This window comes from Podarcis melisellensis (genome assembly GCF_964234715.1).
Source record: "Podarcis melisellensis genome assembly, chromosome: 12".
NCBI lineage: Eukaryota > Metazoa > Chordata > Lepidosauria > Squamata > Lacertidae > Podarcis > Podarcis melisellensis.
The window spans coordinates 30,227,624-30,249,536 of NC_138544.1; the positions used below are offsets into that span (position 1 = coordinate 30,227,624).

Genomic DNA, 21,913 nt, shown 5'->3' on the forward strand with positions numbered 1-21,913 from the left:
GTATGGCTTTGAAAACCAATGAGATTAATTAATGCAAAACATCCAAATCAGGCATAATACACCATCACTTACACGTTTGTCATGGTGCCTCAGAACTAGGTTATGGCAGGTTTAAATTTGTGTAATAAATACTTGGATAAGGCAGATAATTCGGATTCCCAATCCATGATAGCTGGAGGGAGCAAGCTTTAGAAAAGAAACCTGTGCCTAATATTGCTTGGGATTCTGTCTTGCAATTTGTGAGGTGCCTCTGCCAGTTCAGTCGTGGAATACAACACTGCCAATATGTATGGTGTAGGATTCAATTGTGCCACTTAAAGCCATCTGTTTACTGCAACTGACTGAAAAATGAGCATTTGGAGACAATATGAATTTGAAACTCTGGAACGGTTTATACATCCCCCCATATGTAACATGCCTGCACCATACTCTGTGAGCCAGGAGAATTCCATATTTGTATGCGATGAACTTTTGCTGAGGTTGAAAATTAAAGATCAAACACGCCCACATACAAAAGGACTGGCTCGACCCAGTGAAGATGCTCAGCATTCTGTGGACCTGTGAGTAAGATAGGACATCATGAACCACTGTAACCTCACTCCGGCATCTGAATAAGCTGGGGGATGCTGGATGGCTCCATCTACTTCTCAGGGTTACTGCTTCAAACATCCCCATGCTCCTGTTATGTTAACCATTTCTGCCTTAGCCAATCACAGTTTGGTTTCCTATAGCAATTCATCTATGTAAGAGAACTTTTGGCTACTTGTCGCATGTACACAGATCCAATGAATAGCATGTTGTTTCTAATTCTTATTACTCCATTGCCCAATGAGCAGCAGCTGGCATCCTTGGGAAGCTGTTTCAGGGCCCTGGCAGGACCTGCTGCTTGTTGTTGGTGTCACCAGGTTGGCACATGCCCAAGAAGAACCTGTAGTCACAGAAATGCCAGTTTAGGAGAGTTAGCACTGCTATGGAGATCTTTACTGCAGCTGGTTGCACATCATAGCTGTTACTGCAGTAGACCCCATTACGCCACTTGCACTAGGGAGTCTTAACAATGACCCCTGAATGCCAGTAGGAGTGCTTGCTTCAGAGAATTGGAAATAATCACACTGCTGTTATAATTAGAATACTTTGTTGTTGTTGTTGTTTAGTCGTGTCCGATTCTTCGTGACCCCATGGACCAGAGCACGCCAGCCACTCTTGTCTTCCACTGCCTCCCGCAGCTTGGTCAAACTCATGCTGGTAGCTTCAAGAACACTATCCAACCATCTCGTCCTCTGTTTTCCCCTGTCTCTCTCTTTCCCAACATCAGGGTCTTTTCCAGGGAGTCTTCTCTTCTCATGAGACGGCCAAAGTATTGGAGTCTCAGCTTCAGGATCTGTCCTTCCAGTGAGCACTCAGGGCTGATTTCCTTAAGAATGGCTAGGTTTGATCTTCTTGCAGTCCATGGGACTCTCAAGAGTCTCCTCCACAAGTAACTGGCCAAACAAGAAATAAAAAAGGCTTTGAGGCTTGAAGTGTTGATGTAGAAGAGTGAAATGGTTAAAGGTTGCATGTTTATCCATTCCACGTTGTGGAAATAGAAGGGGCTAGAGGTGGAGAATTGCTTTGTGGAGAAGTCCTAGAGACCCACCTTATTTGTGGAAGGACAGATAAAAAGCAGGCAAAGTTAATGTGCCACACAGTACATGTTCCAACTAAAGGAGGGGGAAATGTGAGCAAGATTGGGGGAGTGTGAAAGTCAGAAAGAAGTGAAGGAATTGAAATACTGTATGAGGGTGACCTGTCCTGTCAGAGTGAACAAAGAAAAATGAACAACTGGATTTTCACTGAAGTACATTGTCACAAATGGGCTAAGGTATTCATCTGTATTACTTTTGGGTTGTTGAGAGAAACCGGGGTCTGGGTTCTTATACCCAACTGGAGCCTACCACCAACTGTCTCTTTCAAGTCATGGGATTCCTTCATGTACCACAGTCCTTGAGAGGAGGTGCTGGCTTCCCACCCTCTTAAAGTTTTTTCCCTTTTAAGTTGTATTTGGGTTCATTTTTGAGTTCCCCTATTATAGTTTAAAATGGAAATCTAGCATTTAGAAAGACACTGACTGGTGCCTTTCGGCTGAGAAAGCCCAACTAAACCTGGAGAAAATATCAAACACAGTGCAGAGGTTCTGGGACAGAGAACAAGAGGCAAGGAAGAGAACTTAAATCAAGCAGGGGTAGCTGATATAGTGCCTGCAGATGTTTCAGCATCATAGCTGCCCATGAGCTAAAGTCTTCCAGAAGAATCAGGGCTCCTGCAGCTTAATTTGTGAGATTGAAGCATAAGAAAAACAGCTTAGAGCAGCCTTCAGCCCGTGTCCCTGAAAGCTGAACACCTTGGGAATACAAAAGCAATCCAGCTGTAGCAGCAGACAAAAACCTGAATTTGGAAGTAGGATTTCACTGAAATCTAGGACGGGCATGAGAGTGATTAGATAACAAAGAGGGCACAAGTGAGGAATTACCATGGGCTGGCACCATGAGCCACACCAGTTAAGTGCCACCAAAGAGTTTCAGACAGAAGTCCATCTCAGCCCTTCCTGGAGATGCCTAGATTGAGCAGGCCTTGCTCTTCTGCAGCTTCCCTGTTTGTCTCTGCTTCTAATTCCTCATTCCCAGATCCTGTTGCTGACACCAGAAGACTTGTGACTGGCCACACTCTCAGTTTGCAGTCTGAGAAGAGAGTTTGAAAGCTGACACAAACACTTTGGCAAATCAGTGTTTATTATAAGTGGAGAAAGGGATGCCTTTTCCCAACATAATTATAGAGAGATGAGCTGGCACTGCAGTCTCCCCCACTCCGCTTTTCAAGTCTTGTTTTGATGTTGTGGAGTCTGTTCAGTCGCCATCAAAGATGTCCTCCACAAACTCCAAACAGCTATTTCTTTCCCCTCAGCTATTATTTCGTTTCCCCCTTCCCAACACTGCACACTTACTTAGAATGTCCTCCGACTATCACTCTCCTAGCATTCTGATCTCCTTGGCAACAGTTGCCTAGCCTGCACAGAGCTCTCACCCCAACACACGCACACTCATTACAATTTTATGTTTCCACCAGGCTTCATGAAACATATTAAAATGGCAAGCAAGAAAATGCAACAAAACTGATTCCCATTTGCTGGAAACGGCAGGAGGGGAGAGTGCTCTGTTGCTTGGGTCCAGCTTGTAAGCTACCCATAGGAGTCTGGTTGGCCACTGTGATGATGCTGGACTAGTTGGGCCATTGGCCTGATCCAGCAGGTTCTCCTATGTTCTTAAAACCACAGAAACATCACCTGCCTCATATGGAGTATAGGACTATCAATGGCTACTAGTAACATTGGCTAGATATGACCTCCAATATGTATCAGCTGGTGGAAAACATGAGTGGAAGAGTAGACCACTGTATGTTCTTCATAGAATCACAGAGTTGGAAGGGACCCTGAGGATCATCTACTCCATCTCCCTGCAATGCAGGAATAGGCAGCTGTCCTTTATGGGGATCAAACCTGCAACCTTGGCATTATCAGCATCATGCACTAACCAACGGAGCTATCCAAATTGAGCTCACGTCCCGCTTTCCTTGTGAGCTTCTCATAGGTATCTGGTTGGCCACACATAGGATGAGACAGAATGCTAGACTATAGTTCTGATTCAGCAATCTAAGTCAAACTCATGATGAATATTTTTTGGGGGGGACATGTCATGTTCAGCATCTCCTTATGAAACTCAAAGATTATGAAACTCAAATGTGGGCTCTCTGGAGTCCCATGGGCAAACAAGTGATGGGAATTGCCTTGGGTTGCATAGGAGAAGCACCTGTGCTAGGGATTGTGGAAACACAGAATTTCACTTTAAAGACAGAGAAGGATAGATGTAATTTATTTCCATCTCTGGTTTGTTCCATAATATTTGTGATGGCTTTAACATCCAGTGAAATGTTCCTCTCTGATGGGAGCAATGGCAGTTACCTTGAAGAATGCAGTTTGTCTGTTGATGAAATGGTGGGAAGGACATGACTGATGATGTAAGGACTGTTTGGTATCTTCTTTCTTCAAAAAGGATGCTGCTGCTGCTTTCCCCTGAAGCTTTAAATCAAAGAGCATACCTTCATCATATCCAATTAGCCAGACTCTCTGTTCCCTCCCAGCAATTCCCTTAGGCCAGTTCCTTAACTGAAGCAGTGACTCTAGCCTTCGGGGCATTGAGACTCTCAATTAGAGACTGCAGGCTGAACCTTCCCTCTTGTTCCTGAACTTTGTGCCTGGGATTGACTTTGCAATTTCTGCAGTACTGCCAGAGATTTTATTGACTTTTTTTGTAGCTTTTGTGATTCCAGGCTTTGGGAGATAATGCTGGTCCAACCTTGGCATTTATCTTTTGAAAAGGCTTCTGGAGCTATTTCAGCCTAGGACAGAGTGGGGAGAAGGTGTGAAATTGACACTGCAGTGCTGTTGTGCTCTATATGTTTGCACAGAAGATGGGTCACGAGAACCTCCAGACTTGACATGATAGATGTAGCTCAGTGGTGGAACATTAGGTTCTAATATCTCCAGGTATAAATCTGAGACTGTCCTTTCTGAAATCATGAAGAGCCACTGCCAGTCATTATCATGACAGTACAGAGCTAGGTAGACCAATGGCAGCTTCACAAGTTTCTAATTTGCTGTCTTGAGGGATGGAATAGTAAGAGAGCTTTATTCGTTACAGAAGCTGGAATTTAACATAGCTTCATAAAGACTCTGGGTTCTCCTTTCCCTGGTGAAGACACCATACAACCTTTCTTCCAACCAGGAGGAGGCACCATCCTGGAAGAAAAAGACTGACTACTGGTCTTCATGGAGATTTATTATTATTATTATTATTATTATTATTATTATTATTATTATTATTATTATTATTAAAACCATCTAACTTTGTTGAAGTCTTGTGTGCATCTTGAAGGCAGCATTTAGAGTGCACAATAAGACTTTGAGCCCGAAATTAGGCCTAAGCAAGGGTGGCTAGGGAAGCTGTTTTGCCCAAGCCAGAAGCACCTGACCTACACCTGCCACATGGAACAGGTAAATGTGTGGCTGCAAAGGAATAATCGGGACTGCACTCCTGCTTGATCCAAGGAAAGGCTCAGTTGGCAAAGTGGACAAGGTGCTTGGATTGGTCATGGCTTGTGCTCTAGACCCTTGCCCCTCTTGGCTGATAAAAAGCAGCAAGAAGGGAACAGCTGGCTGGACCAGGGAGCAATGCCTCTTTACGCGAGGGGGTGGTCCCTGCCTGTTTGAAGGAGGCAGCTGTAAAGCCACTCCTTAAGAAACCTACCCTGGATTCAGGAAATCTAACTAACTACTGGCCAGTTGCTAATCTCCCTTTCCTGAGCAAGGCTCTGGATTGAGTGGTCACAGACCAGATCCAGGCGCTTTTGGAAGAAACTGATTTTCTGGATCAATTTCAATCAGCGTTTAGGCCCAGTTTTGGCACAGAAATTGCTTTGGTCGCCCTGTATGACAACCTCTGTCAAGAGAGAGAGAGAAGGGAAACATATCCCTGTGACTTCTCAATTGGTTTGCATGACTTGCATCTGTAACTTTCTTTTATCATTTCATTGTAGTAACTTGACATAGTCTTCCTACAGAGGTGAGTTTAGCCTGGAAATCTCACTAGAGCAACTCTATGAGCGCCACTGCGGAAGGCTGGAGGCTATGTTGGTATCATCAGAATATAAAGACATGACAAATGTGCAAGCCTAAGGAATGTCTGAAACAAAAGACATTATTCCAGCCCCACTTCAATTCCAAGTTAAGCTACAAAAGTGTGGAGTAATTTTGAATTTCTCCTCGTCTATTAAAATTGAGTCACATGAGCCTCTGCCTTCAGATTGCAACTCAAATGGTGTAAAAGATCAGGTGTAACGATTCAAAGCACGAGTGCTACACTTGGACCTGGCACTACATTACCTTAGCAGTACTGATCCACACCACTGTACATACGAGCCCTCACGTGCTGGATCATCACCTTGACATGATGAATGGGCTTGCACGTTCCTATGACCCTTGTGAGCAAAGCCGTCGGGAATCTTGTACTCCCAGCAGAGTCACCCAAAGTGGTAAGGTCAAAGGGAAGGAGCTAGACAAAGAATGATCCAAGATGTCCTCAATGGCAGAGCAGGCGGGTGATAACAAACGGTATGTTACAATGGCTGTGAAGGCAGATGAAAGCTGTAGCAGATAAGAATCTACTGGTCCTCGTGATTACTCATGCCACTGGAACAGAGCCTTACCTTGAAGACTGTGCGTTGGTCAGTGTGCACTGATCTACACACATAAAACAAATTCATGCACAGGCGTCTTCCAAAAACCCATCCCAAACCCCAAAAGTCCCATGGGGATCAGCAAATGGTAACGGGCGCAGGATCGTGAAATCTGGAAGCCCCTAGTCATGAACTGGCACATGGGCGGTGGATAGATTCAGTCGTTCTGACTCAAGGAATGAGGCAGTTGAACAGCTCAGCAGCTGTATCCATGACTGAGCAGCCCTTTTTAGGACCCACTCTGCTCACCCTGAAAAGGGGGAGGGGTTAGAAAAGATGCCCTAAACATAGTCTGCCTCCCTTTTTTCCTGAACCCCACTGTGAAAGGACATGTGGATCCAGAATTGGCCTCCAGAGTCACTTATGAACTCATTGTTAAAACCGTGTTTATGGAAGACAATGTTACTCAGCTATGAATGATCACCAAAGAAGAAGACATATGAGCCCTGCTCAATCAGATCAATGTTCATAATAAGAACATAAGCAGATCTCTCCTAGACCAGGCCATATAGTCTTATCATCCTGTTCTCACAACAGCCAACCAGATAAATGCCTGCTGGTGTACTCTCCACACTTGTGATTCCCAGCAACTGGTAGTTAAGATTCATATAGACATTTCTTGTTTTACGTGAGGGTTACGTTCTGGACCCTCATGTACATCAGTGGAGAACGTGTAAGCCCACCCCGCTCCTTTCCATGACAACTTTATGACATTTTGGGGTTACTTCTGGGTTCAGTGCTCTGTGCACATGCGCAATAATGCACCATTTGGCTGTGCCAGTCATTGCCTGTATCACCAACAGTGGAGGGAGACCATAGTCAACGTGCCTAGTAGCTATGGATAGCTTTGTTCTCCACTAATTCGTCTCGTCTTCTTTTCAAGCCATTCAAATTGATGGCTCCCGCCACCTCGTGCAGGGGCAAATTCTACAGTTTAACTATGCATTCTGTGAATTCTTCACTTTCTTTTATGCATCCTGAAATTTCCAGCACCCATAGTTTCATTGGATGGGCTCACATTCCAGAAGAAACACTTCTTTCTCTGCAATTCATCGTGCAATCCTTTCCCCCTCCCTGCAAAAGGGGTTGATGAGAGATTACCGGTATTTGGGGGAGGTTGGGCAAGATGCGCTCAATAGAGCCCAAGTTGGTCCTACCCTTAGGCAGAGTGCTTCCAGAAGCTGGACAGAGCAGCAGGTGTATCAACACAGCCCAGCTTGTGCATTCTAATCTAGCCAACTGACAAGAGGAGGACGCTGTCCTCTTGCCGGTGCTGAAGTAAGAGTCATCTGCCCAGTCTAGTTGGCTTGTGTGTGTGAAATGGGGGAGAGGGCACCTTGTGCTTCACCAATGCCCCTCCCCTCAAATCTGAGCAAGAATGCTGTGAGTGACCAGGAGTGATTGGTAGCACTAACATAAAACCTGTTGCCTGCACATTTTCTTTCACTGGGTGCCATTTGGCAAGAGTCTTATCGTTGTATCTTTCATACCCTTTAATTTAAACCAGCTCACCAGAGGTTACAGTGCTCATCTGGAGCCATAATCTAAAAGTTGGAAAAGTAAAGATTTTTCTCAAAATAAATAAACTCCTTATGCTACGCTTAAATACTGTTTCAACAGCTGAGTAGTGAACTACGCTAGAGGCCTGTTGCTTGCTAAGAAGAAGCCACTCTCCTCCTAAGATGTTGATATGAGTTTTAGCAGGTGCCCCAAAATACTGACTGTTCTTGCCACAAGAGATGCTGATTTCAGGTCTTTTGGCCCAGCAGCAGCAATGGTGTAACCCTGTGTCGTTGTTGTTGTTCTTTTACCAACAGCTTTGTAGCTTTTATGGCAAATGAGGCAGAAGAGGCTATCTCTTGCAGCAAGGAGCACAAACAACTATTTGCAGCTAAAGCCAATTCATGTAATTAGGCTTTGTTCTTATCTACCATTTTAAATCAATATAATTATACCTCACTCTACAACACACACAAACACATTTAGATTGCAACCAGCAGTTTCTAGCAATGAGTCATCTACCCAGACAAAATCTTAAATGCAGCCTAATAAGAAAAAAAAATCCACCCCACTGACTGTAGTAAAACACATACACACATACAGTGGTGCCCCGCAAGACGAATGCCTCGCAAGACGAAAAACCCGCAAGACGAAAGGGTTTTTCGGTTTTTGCGACGCTTCGCTAGACGATTTTCCCTATGGGCTTGCATCGCAAGACGAAAGCCCATAGGGAAATCTCGGGGACCTTTTTTTAAATGCTGGCGGTGGGGAGCAAAGCCTTTCCCCCCCCTCCGGACTTCAGAAGAGGTCCAGGAAGGCCGGCAGGGGCGAAAGGCTTTGCTCCCCACCGCCAGCATTTTAAAAGTGGTCAGGGATAGCAGGGAAGCGCTTCCCGCTATTCCGGACGGCTTTTGAAGGCAGGCAGGGGGGGGCAAAGACTTTTGCCCCCCCTGCCTGCCTAACCGGGGGCTTTTAAATCGCCCCGGGACTGTCCGGGGCGATTTAAAAGCCCCCGGACGGCTTTTGAAGCCTCCCCCCGCCGCCCGGCTTCGGGGCATCGTCCCGATGCCGGGCGGCGGGGCAGGAACGCCTCTCCCAGCCGCCCGGCTTCGGGGCATCGTTCCGATGCCGGGCGGCGGGGCAGGAACGCCTCCCCCCGCCACCCGGCTTCGGGGCATCGTCCCGATGCCGGGCGGCGGGGCAGGAACGCCTCCCCCAGCCGCCCGGCTTCGGGGCATCGTTCCGATGCCGGGCGGTGGGGCAGGAACGCCTCCCCCCACCGCCCGGCATCGGAACGATGTCCCAAAGCCGAGCGGCGGGGCGAGAAAGCCTTTGTCCCCCCTGCCTGCCTTCCCAGGGGCTTTTAAATTGCCCCGGACAGCGGAGAAGTCCTCCGCTGTCCCGGGCGATTTTAAAATGCCGCCCGCCAGAAGAGGTCGGGGGAAGGCGGTTTCCATAGGAACGCATTAATTGATTTTCAATGCATTCCTATGGAAAACCGTGCATCGCAAGACGAAAAACTCGCAAGACGAAGAGACTTGCGGAACAAATTAATTTCGTCTTGCGAGGCACCACTGTATATATAAGAGGGGCTACTACAGCAACTAACTAAATTTAGTTTTGGCACAGACTCTTTCCATTTCAAATGTAAATGCTATGATGTAGGCTCTGTGTTAACACAGCCTTTGTGATTTGATCCTTTAAGACATGGATTCTATGTGCTGCTGTGTCAGACCAGACTTAAGAGAGCTGATGCTGAATACTGTAGTAAAATTACATTGAAGGTTCAGAGGGGAATGGACAAAGTTGGGCAGGAGGGGAAAAACACAACCTTAACAGCCAGCAGATGGAGCTGTTTTCAAGCAATTTTTTAAAATCCAAAACTACAGAAATTCACTGACCTTGCAAGAGGCCAACATTTGCCTGCCGTTGGCAAAGCAACCATGCTTTTAATTAAAGAACCATGAAATTAATGTTTGTCTAGCACCGTGGCAACTTCAGAATAAGATTTCTGAACGCATGCACATTCCGATTACTGCCTCAAAAGGGATTGGGGGGAGGAGGGGAGAAATGCTTTCTCTCTTGTTGACTGCTAGGTTTTTTTTTTAATATACAGAGGAAATCACTAAGTAGGAAATATATCTACAGCAGCTACTTTTCCTTGGAGCTCTTGTCCCCAACCCAGCAATAATTGCATAGAAGAAAACGTTGTGTGTGAATAGCTATGCAGAGAAATAACTATGTGTGGTTGGCTCCAAACAGAGGGTGCCCATGTGTTATTCCTATCTGCACCACAAGCTAATAGAGCAGGTGATTTGACCACACTTTAGTGCCGGGGGCTGCATAAGTGCCATAGAGTGTGTGCACAGGCTTCCTCAAGAACCACATGCGCAGCCCCAACTGCTGGTTATAGGTATCCAAGCCCTGAGTACATGCTTGCAAAATCCACCCAGAGAACTCTGCTTCTGCCCCAGAGGTTTTTCACGCTGGGCCAGGAAGCTATAAAACCAAAGCACCTGTTATATTCACTGGACTCGTATTTTGTGTGTGTGTGTGCGCACATACTTTGTGTGCGATTCCCTTAAGATTTTAAAATTTGTACTTCTGCAAACCTTGGAGTCCACCCCCCAAAAACCATTCTGATACATCCCTCTTTTTTCTCATGTGTCCCCACTGAGGCTATCCTGATACTCATTGAGTTCACTATTAGAGGAAAGCAATGTCTATAAAACCGTATGACCCAGCAAGATCCACATTTCATTCTTTGCTTCTGCCCAGCGATTTCTCATGCTAGATCAAAGAGCTTTAAAAACCAAGATTATATTCATTACATGGGAAAACATATTCTATTTGTGGAAGTGGATGAAACAGCAAGAGCAGGGGAGGTTTTGGCGGGGGGCGGGAATGCTTTATTCAGTAAAAGATATTCAATGTTACATGTGCTAAAATGAAACATAAGGTATCCATGTGCTTCCAAATTCTCCCCACGCATATATTTTGATACACATTCAACTGCTTTGATATTGTCATACTTTTAAAAAAACAAAAACGCCCTTCAGTATAGGAGAGCTTTCATTTAATATATAATCAAGACTTTAAAATCCTATGGATGGACCGACTAGCATAATGCAAAATTTCTCCTTTCTCCCAATGTTTATTCATTAAAATAAAAGGAGCTCGTCTTCAGAGTAGGCTGTCTCATTGCTTCATTTTCTTTGTACACTGTATACCAGAGTATGGTGAACGACATCTGCACACATCTGGAGCGATGCATTTGCCTCCATGGTGACATGGCAACCTACATAATGCTGGGGGGGGGGAGTCCAAAACTCACATCAGTTACACAGCACAGATTTCATCTCAATAGCCACATTTGATGCATAGTATTTTATTGAATTATCACAATTATTCCTAAGAAGAAAATATCAGTAAAATACAGCAGAGCTACAGTATCCGTGCCTGCCATTCATCCTTATAGTGTCAGAATTTTGTTAAATCTTATACTTGGAGAAACGATTGTCGTGATTTAAAAATAATTCAAATGGGGAAATGTCTTGTGATTTCAAAACCTACGGCTTCTTGAAATCCCACCCATCCTGCTTGCTTGCCTGCCCATGAGTTTACAAACTAGTTTGAAAGGGAAACATGGCTTGGCAGGACTATGACAATTCCATGCAAGTACAAAGTTTAGGCCTGAGCAGGGAAATCTGTTGTCAGGGACTGGACAGAGGAGGAATGGTGGAAACCACCTCCCCAGCCTGAACCTTCCAGAGAAGAGGAAGACAGTATAGATTTACAACAGGGGTTTGAGGGAGGTCACAGCTCAGAGGCAGATGAGGGGCAAAGTTGGGAAATAATGGGAGAAGAGGAGGGGCAGGTAGAGCCGGAGCAGCTGGCTAACACGTTATCACTAGAAATCATTCCAGACCCCCCTTCTCCCAGAACCCAGCGAGCAGTGAAAGTAGGAGAGCAAAGGGCTCAGAGACAAATGGCCCTAAGCAGCCACCGTAAGCTGGGTGGTGCTGTTGATGATTAAGGAGAGAAGGGAGGTGAAGATTACTCGGAGCAATGTCATTACTCCAAGAGGCTGCATTTCTAAGCCTCTCTCTGTGAATATTGAATATAAGACATTGGTAAGAGCCTTCCTTGTCTATCTATTACTGGCATGGGGGGTCGGATTCCCTGACGCCGGACATCTGTTGTGCTAACTGATGGATGCTCAAGCGTCTTTCCCTTCCAGGAGGACACTCTGAGTAATTGGCACCTTGGCAATAAAAAAGAGGGTCTTTTCAGTGGTGACGCTTTATCTTTTGAACAAACTCCCTAGACAGGTCTGTAAATCTAAACATTATCATCATTTACACACTGTGTCAACTTTTTACCAGAGCTAAATTGTTTTCTGCCTTCTATTGGATCTGCATTTTTATTGACTGCTCTCTTATTAATTTTCACTTCTGCCTGTTGTTTACATTACTGTTGATAATGGTTTTATCATTCATTATTGTTTCAAACTTTTTCAATATTGCAAGATGCTTTGGAGACAACTTGTTGAGAAGTGACTCATAAAACAAATAGAAAAATAAATAACCCTCATGGGCGTTCTCGAACTTTAAAGCAGTTTCCAGGTCTGCACCATTGCAGGTGAGAGAAGCAAATTACAAGTTATTTAGCCTGTGATGGTGATTTGTGTGGGTTCCTAATAAAAGCAACCAAATAGAATGCAGTACCCACTGTTTTGCATGCTTCTGTGCTGTTCTATATTTTTATACCTGTTACTTCAACATACTGCTATTGCAATGATTATTCATTTCAAGAGGATTAACCCATAAAATTAATCCAGAGACTCAAAAGGGAAGTAGCTAATCACTACTTCACAGGGAACTCAGTTTAAGGGCCATCTCTCGAAAGCAGCCCTCCCCCATCTTAGAAGCAAGAAAAGAAAGAAGTTGCCACTGGTAGTTCTGAAAGCGCGCATGGCATGCAAGTACTGAAAGAGAATGATGTCCCAACAGAACTTAATGGTATATTTGAGAATTAGAGGTACAGTAAACACAAGAGGTTTATGGTCCTCACAGTCACTCCTATACAGTTAGTCTCAGTCATTTGTTGTAAGAGTAGCTGTCACGTTATTCTCAAGGAAAGACAGATGGCAGCACAATTCAATTCAGCTGACTTTCTGCCTAAAGAAAGGTCTTGCCTGGAAGCTTCTGTACCCAATCCATCCCACATTGCCTTAATTCAGAATGCACTACTAGATTGCAGCCACTGACCCAGACAAATGCAGCTCCAGGCACAGACATACTTGACAGTCACTTATATCCTTTAGCTGAAGGATCCCAGAAGCTGCTTTTAAGATACTCTCTTATCCACTTGCATTGCTTCATGCTTGGCACTCGCTACTCAGTTTAGTGACCCGCCCACTTGACATCTATCATTGCTTTAAGGGCTTTGACCCACCATTTGCAAACCACTGCATTAAGGGGATTGCATGCTTTCCACTTCAAGCCTGCAGCAGCTATGGACAGACTATTTTTGTCTGCCTTTAGGGAAGAGGAAGGCTCTTTCCCTTCTTTTTAAAGCCCTGCTGAACTGGAAAAAGAAATCCTAGAGGTTGCTGTACTGTGAAACTCATTTCTGAAGCATCAGTATTGTCTATTTTATCCCAACTTTCACTAACATCAGCATCTGAGTGGTAATGGCTATTTAGATTGCAGGTTTCATATAGAACAGACCGCATTAGATGAAGCACAAAAATTATTATTATTATTATTATTATTATTATTATTATTATTTACTACAACTACTACAATGATCATCATCATTCCTACTACTATTCACTTTCCATAAATTTCAGTAGGACTTGCCTAACAATGCAAACCAGCAATCTATCCTTACATTGCTGCTGTCTCATTCGTTTCAGTCAATCTTGCATGGGGCAGCCATGAAAAAGCCACTGACCGAAGGCAGGTACAGTTAATGAACTGCCAACTACACGCCAGCAACTGCTCAGCTCAGCTATATCCCAATACAAAATTAGTAACTTCCTATCTGCATCGATCTGTTCATATTTAGATGAGGGGATAGTACGCGCACGAAACAGGAGATGGGGGTGGGAAGCTGGGTGCAGTTCATACGCCTCCGCAAAGACTTTGTAGCTCTTGCAGGTGTTGCAATGATCATGTCAGCTTTTAGGCGTTTCATTCAAGAGGCTCGCAAGCTCCTCTAAAAGATATGTAACTCACCTAAATGACAGGCGCCGCCGACCCATCCAGTTGCACAGCTGCAGATTCCAGGAGCGACGCAAGTCGCTCCATTCCGACATCCCTGAGGACAAACCGCTGCAACGAAAAAACAATAAAGCAAAGTCATCTATCTCGGTCTCTCAATATTATACTGTAGAGCTGGGGATGGCAGGGGGTTGGGGACACCTATGGTCCTCTAGATGTTGCTGGAGTTCAACTTCCATCAGCCCCAGCCAACATGGCCAGTGGTCAGGGATGATGGGAACTGTAGTCCACCAACATCTGAAGGGGTGATGATGAGATTTCCCAATCCCTACTATAGAGCATTAGAGAATGTTTAAAGCAGGGGTCTTACAGATGTTGCCAAACTACAACTCTCATCACCTGTGGCCATTCGCCATGCTGGGTGAGGCTGATGGGAGTTGTAGTTCTATAACATTCAGAAGCCCATAGGTTAGGCATCCCTGGTTTAAGGGGGGGGGGATATTTCCTTCCTCGGACCAGAACAGAACACTAACATCATTAAAATGCATCTACCTTTGCATGAAACTGACAGATTGAGAGCAGTGTCTTTAGCTGTCATTCTCAGAAACGGTTACCTCTCGAACAGAGGGTTAACTGTGTTAGCTCTGACAGTGATTTTTTGGGGGGAAGAGTAGGAGGAACCCCTCCGTGCAGAATCATATAAGGCAATTTGCCCCTGAAACACACTGGATATATTTTAATGATTGAGCACTACACTTCTCCAAGCACCAGTTGAGATCGTCACTCCTCTGCCAGGCATTAGATAAGTAGTGTACCATAGTGGAAAAAGTTCAGCTTGGAACAGGAGACCTGAATTCAGATCCCCATTCAGCCATAAAAGTTACTGAGCAACCCTGAACAAATCTCTCTCTCTCTCTCTCGGCCTAATCTAGTTATACCGATTGTTTCAACAATAAAATGGGGAAAACTCCAAGTTGAAAGAAGAGTTGTTACCCCTTGCACTGATCTGGGCAATACACAATTAAGTTGAAAGAAGAGTGGGACTGAAACGCAATAACTAACAAAGTGAAGATTTTTACCTTCTTGGCATCTTGATCCTGTCCAGCCTGAAGCACAAAGGCACTTGACCAATCCGTTGACCGAGATGCACTCGCCACCGTTTTGACACCCTCCCTCGCAGCTTACTGGAAGGAAACAGCACAGACACAAAGCAAGCCATTACGGCATTATAGCAAGGGTGTTTTGTTGCATAAATGTTGCCTCTTCCAAGCAACAATTCTAGAATGGAGTTGAGGCATATAGGTAGAAATTTCATGCTCATTTGTTTACGATAACGTTATACCTGCTTATTGTTATTTATGGAAAACGTTGCTATCCTGACTTTCTGCCTCAAAATGAAACACTCAAAGCGACTGCACGACAGATCCAGAAATGCAAATAGTAATCAAATATTAATCTCAATATATAAGAGTTCCAGACACATTATACCACGTCTGTATTACAGTCCTGATCAACCTAGTACTCTCGAAAAGTTTTGGACTACAAGTGCAATGGTTTTAGACTATTCCCCCACTCTTTGCTACAATTTGAAAACTGTCTAAATTCAACTTACCTTTATGACAGTATCGTCCTCCATAGCCAGGCTGACATCTGCATTTTCCAGGCCTGAGACATTTCCCACCATTTTTACATTTCGGATAACAAGTTGCTTTGAACCAAAAGAAAGAGACAAAAAAAGTTAGATGAGACATTTCTGGGCTTCGGAGTTGGGAACAGTCTACTCAAAAGCACCATGCTCCTTCAAGGAGCCTACCAGTTAATTCATACATTTGCCTGGGCCCAGTAGTCCAGGCAGCAATTCATATCATTGCATGCTATACATTCAGTAATGGTAAATATAATCTACTAATTTGGTTTCTGAAATGGCTATAATGAAGACTGAACTTTCTTATTGTGTTAAATGCTATTTGCTATCCAGTGATAGGAGCAAAGCTTGTCATCTGATAACAACCACCACAACAACTGATTATATTAATTAGCTTCAAATACTATATGAAAAGAACTGGTGACAGGATGACCCTGAACCAAATCCAAGCTCCAAAGTGAAGGGTCATGCTATTCTTCAATAGCTATTCTTCAATAGATTAGCTATTCCTCAATAGCTAAACCAGAGGCAATAGAGAAGAGCTACAGTAATGGGAAATGCTTCGCTTTTAAACTCTGATTAAGAGCTAATCTAGATGAACATTGGTGCAAATGTAACAGTAGAATATGGCTACAGAAATATTATAAATGAATCACTCCTATCTCACTGGTCAAAGGATGGTGGGACAGGTTTAGCTCTTGAAGTCCCTTTGAAGTTAGTGCTGGGTGTACTGATAGATATGACGGAAGCGAGCGCTCAGTCTGCATAAAGTTAACTCCCCCCCCCCTTTATTCTTGAACACCTGATTGATTCTCCCTGAATCAACGAGTTTATCATTTCGGTAACACTAATAATTTGATCATTTATTTTCTGGCATGCTTCTTTCTGAGTAGTGCCCATTTTGCTTCATGAATGGCTTCTTATTTAAGATTTAAAGTTGCGTTTCAAAAAGCAGATTTCATTCATTCATTGTTACCCCTTGCACTGATCAAGGGCAATACACAATTAACAGGTCTATCTAAAAGGAACTACAGTCTTACCTTGGATCTCAAACAACTTGTGAGTTGAATGTTTTGGGTCCCAAACGCCGCAAACCCAGAAGTGATCGTTCCTGTTTGCAAACGCTCTTTGGAACCCAAACATCCATCACAACTATTGCGGCTTCCGATTGGCTGCTGGAACTTCAACTTCCAAGGTACAACTGTAGTTGGTTCTAAAGCTTTATTGATGCTAGTAATCCATTGGGAATATCGTGGGTCCTTGGACTGCCTGGTTATTCAGGACAGTTCTGGTAGCAGCTGTGAACCCACATCTAACTTCATCTGAGCTCTTAAATTTTTGATTTATGGTTGGAAGCCAAGTGGAACTGCACAACACAACTGCAAATCTTTCTACAGTTAAAACTGATTATGTCCTCAAACAACCATTTTTCTCATCACCGCACCCCACCCCTTTCACCAGCCTTTCCCAGTGATTAATCAGCTTCTTCACAAATAGTTTTCCTACAGCAAACAGCATTTTCTTAAGTTTTCATCCATGCTAAATATGGGATTAAAATGAAAACCTGCTGAGAAGACAGTATTCCTTGTGGATTCTAGGGGAATTCTTTGTGGCAGCTACAAGATGTGCCTGCACGATGGACAAATAAATAACTGGGAAATTGCACATTTTGGCATACGGCTGCTTCGATGATTTTGTGCAAACAAATTATCTGACAAGTTTAGCTAGTTCTTGGCTAATAAATCATTCATGAGCCAATCCCGATTTCGATGTACTTGCTATCTGCAAACAATTTTCAATAGAACATTTTCAGGTTTTCCTCTGGACTTGCATTATGGATTAAATTGAGATTCAGGTGATCACCAGGAATTTACTGGCAGGAGTCTATAATGTGTGATGATGGTTCTGGTCTCTGAACGCACAAATTAAATGTTGGAAATGGCAATTTTTTAAAATAAGAAAAAGATGTGCACTTTAACAAAAAATAATGAATGGCAAACATTAACAGCTTATCACAGGAAGAAACACTTCTCAAAAAAGTACGTGAGCAAGAATTATTTAAATCATTGTTCATGAATGAAGAGCAGAAAAAAATATTTCAGCGCATTGCAGTAAGTATTGCCCATAAGTAGTCCACTCCTACCATTCTTTTTTCTCTATTTTGTAGTGTTTTCAAAATTATTATTAAATCCTTGAAATATTTTTTAAAGGTCGCGGTAAGCATTTATTAGTATTTTAAAAGTTGTTCAAATGTTCAACAAAATACTGCAGTCCCTCAAGGACTGCCTCTCCCCATATGAACTGACCTGCCCTCTGTGATCATCATCTGAGACCACTCTTTGTGTACCTCCTCCATGAAGGCGGCTCCAGAGGGTGGCAACACGAGAAGGGGCCTTTTCTGCAGTGGCTCCCCACTTGAGGAATGCTCTCCCCAGGGAGCCTCTCCTAACACCTTCGTTACAAATCTTCAGGCACCAGACAAAAACATTCCTCTTCTCCCAGGCCTTGTGCTAATTGAACAGTTTATGGCCTTTTAAATGTATTATTATTTATTAAATGCATGTACATATTAGGCATATACATATTTATTTATTTATTTATTTACAAATAAATACATATTGATTATGTATTTCCCCCCTGTTTTATTATTTATTTTCTGTTTTTTATATTGTGATTTTACGTTGTGAACCACACTGAGATCCATGGATATAGGGTAGTGGTAGTAGCTCTGTAACCCGGGCTTTAAAGTAAAAGTTGGGCTTTCTTTTCTTAAAAGCAAGATTTGTTTGCATACTTGGAGGGGTTTTGTTTCTTCCCATCTTCAGGGACCCCCCCATTTTAATACCCAGTGTACCTGCATGCTAACTATTCACTTTACTAATAGAGATTCTCCATTTGATTCTCCAAAGAACTATTCCTAATTCAATTATGCAAATAAAAGATTCTTCATATTCGACCCCCTCTTGTGATAATCCTTATAAGTAGCTTTTCACCCCAGACATAACTATACCTGATTAATTGGTATAATCTCCTTTCATTATACTGGCTGTATCAATAAAGGTGTCTACTTTTATACATTTTCCCAAGACTGTATTCTGGCAGGCATATTATAGTTAAAGCCACTGGCAGCATAAGCCACTGGTGTGGTTTTCTGTCAGTTGTTGATGGCTGATTTTATGCTGCCATTCTTCCAGATGTTTCATTTAAGCATTAGGATTGCTTGAACCTTGTTGTGATTTATAATTTTAAGTTGAAATTTAATTCATAATCAAATGGAATTTCATAGAGTTTGAGTTAAATCATAAAAGATGGAGTGTAAATGTCAAAACAAATTAACAAACAAGCATTGGCCTTAGGATATGTTTGGCAAAATATCAAAATGGCCTCCACAGATTTTGAGTTTTGAGGGACAGACTGGGCCTATTCCTAGGGTTGCCATATAGCTGGGATTTCCCAGACATATCTGGAACACTGGAGTCAGCAGCAGTGTCTGGGCGGAAATTGGTAAAAATCCGGACGTATGGCACCCCATGTCGGCAGTGCCGTTTTTCATTAAAAAAACGGCATTTTTTGCGATCTAGCCAAAAAAGCTCAACAGCTTTTCTGTCTGGATTTTCACTGTTTGAAATATGGCAACCCTACCCTTCATCTTCTTTGCAACCCTTCATCTTCTTTGCTTCTAGCCTTGAGGCTTAGAACGCTATGTCCTCACTATATTCCAGCTTTTACTCAACTTACCTATATCTCAGACCGAATCCTGAGGTCTTGAAGGTTTTTGGTGAGGAAGCCTAAAGAAGGAGGGAATCACCATAATACAGCCAGAGGACACAAAGATGCCATCATAAACCACCCTTAGAACTTTTGTTACTGGGAAGCCCATAAAAGTAAATAAAATGAATTAATTAAATGTTAATTCAAAATTTTAAAAACATTTTGCAACGTTAGAAATAAGGACTTAGTGTAGGGGTGGGGAATCTCAGGCCTGGGTCCTCTAGGTCTCTCTATTGGCCCTCAAAGCTCTCTCTGGGACACACTGTCCTTGAGTGCTTTTGCCTGGCTGGAATGTATCCTTCCTTAAATGATGGCAATGCCTCTTGCCTGCCAGAACGAAGATGGAGAGAGATGCAACAGGTGTCTGTAGAAACATCTGAATTTGTACAGCTAGAACACAGCCTACAATACAAAGATAAGAGCAGAGCTTTCCAAACTTTTCAAGATGGTGACACACTTTTGGGACGTGCATCATTTTGCGACACAGTACTTCAATTTTGCATCATTTCATAACACAGTAATTCGGTTTTACTAGCAAACCAGAGGTTAAACTAACCCTTTCCAGCCCCGGGAGGAGCGTGTGACACAGCTACACACTGCAGCCGACACACTAACATGTCGCGGCACACAGTTTGGAAAGCTCTGAGTAAGAGTCGCGTCCACTTTTGCACCAGGCTCCACTCACCACTGATAGGTGGCTCCTGGATGTTTCTCCACAAAGTTTGTCAAAACGTTGCTCCATTCACAATCCATGCAATATTCCCTAGCTGCCCCAGCACTTGTCAATTGTCCCCATGCCTTTGCACTCATTGGTCAGAACAGCAGAAGGCAGGAACAACTTTGGGGCGCAGGGATCAACTGGAGAGTATACTCACTGAGTTCTTCCTTGTTTCTCTAAAAGTTTCTACAAGGGCTAGAGACCCACTTTTAAACAAGCTGAATATTTAGGAAAGCACTACAGAAAGTCCCTGAAGTGTGGTCCACCCCCATATCTCCCCTCCCCCCCAATTCTTTGGGATCTGGAACTTTCAGGAGGACAAAAACATTACACAAAGTAGGGTCAGCGTTTCTTCGTTTTTAGATTCCCTGCTCAAACATTTTCCCTGGTGCTGGAAAATAGGTGACTTGCAAGCGGAACAGCCAAGCACATTATTCCCACCAGATGAATACTTGGGTTACATCTTCCTCCACAGTCACAAAAGTATTCCTGTAAAAGCACTTCAGTATAAGAATTGAGGCAGGGCTTGTCAGCCAAGCAAGATCTTGCTTTCAGTAAGAAGAATCTCTTGCTGAAGCCAAAACGCTCTTTGTTCTCATGACTGCAATCCCACAGACACTTTCTTGGGAACAAGCAGCACCAATGAAATCAATGCTGACAAACTCCAGGCAGTCAACTTTCACAGCAGACACAAAACATGAGCTTTGTGGCAGGAATCTTTAGGGGAAGTGTAGTGCTCAATCATGTTTACTCAAAATAAGGTCCCGTTGTGCCCAATGATGCTTTACTCCTAGGTTTAAGATTGTAGTCTTACTGTACTGTTAGCTTTCCTGGACTTGACTCGACTTCTTGACTTGACAGCCAGAAATCGACGGGGCTTCCAAGTAAACGATAGGATCGGGCAGCAAAACTTCGATCCTGAATGTGCCCTAACCCCTTTCCTGCGTATTTATAATCTGGAATAACCAACACCCATGCATTTCTCCCAGGTAAAGGTGCATGCAGAGTACTGCTATTTGACTTCGAAGTAAAACTCCCAAAACTAATTCCAAGAAAACAATAGGACCGTAAAGAAACGTGCCACCTCACCCCAGAGGGCTCTCTGATCTGCCTCCACCCAGAGGGTCGCTCCTCCATCCCTTCGGATGGGCAGCCCCCGAAGAAAGGTGCAGAGAGGCAGGAGAGCTTAACTGCAAACCTGCGCCAGAGGGACTAGGGTTACATTTATTACTGGCACTTTCCCAGCAAGATCCCAGGGCGGTTTACAGCAATTTAAAATTCAGCACTGATAGTCAAAGGTACGTGGTTGGATCCTGAAAACACACATCTCAAGTCCAGCAATGACCTACACCTTGCAGGGGAAGGGGGCTTTCCCCTCCCCACCACTTGTTATGGCCACCACCCGCCCTTCTACCCGTTCTACCCACCATACTGGCAGCGCTCGCCCTCGTAGCCCCTGGAGCAGAAGCAGGTGCCGTTCCGGATGCACAGGCCCCCGTGCTGGCAAGGCGGCGCGTCGCACACGGCGCGCGGGTCGAAGACGAAGGGCACGGCGACGCCGCGAGACACCTTGGACGGCTGCGCCCGCGCCAACAGCGGCGACCCCGCGCAGGCCACCAAGAGCAGCCACAGCGCCGCCGCCTGAGGGATTCCCGCCACGCGCCACCCCATCGCTCGGCCTGGCGCTCTCTGGTCCCGGCTGCGCTCCCCCTGTGCGCGCTGCCG

General features: G+C 44.1%; 1 protein-coding gene across 2 annotated transcripts; it reads right to left on the reverse strand.

Annotated features, from left to right (window-relative positions):
- Window positions 1–800: 800 nt before the first annotated feature.
- On the reverse strand, window positions 801–21,874 carry LOC309353503 (uncharacterized protein). 2 transcript variants are annotated; one of them, XM_081882831.1, is made up of 6 exons: window positions 21,616–21,874; window positions 15,667–15,762; window positions 15,134–15,238; window positions 14,070–14,165; window positions 3,995–4,111; window positions 801–928 (listed from the first exon to the last, which is right to left on the reverse strand). In XM_081882831.1, the coding sequence occupies exons 1-6, from the start codon at window positions 21,857–21,859 to the stop codon at window positions 804–806; spliced, it is 783 nt and encodes a 260-aa protein (XP_081738957.1). In that variant the 5' UTR covers window positions 21,860–21,874; the 3' UTR covers window positions 801–803. The 2 variants fall into 2 exon arrangements, with proteins under 2 accessions (XP_081738957.1, XP_081738958.1); XM_081882832.1 differs by lacking the exons at window positions 801–928; window positions 3,995–4,111 and adding an exon at window positions 10,712–11,135.
- Between the last annotated feature and the right edge of the window lie 39 nt (window positions 21,875–21,913).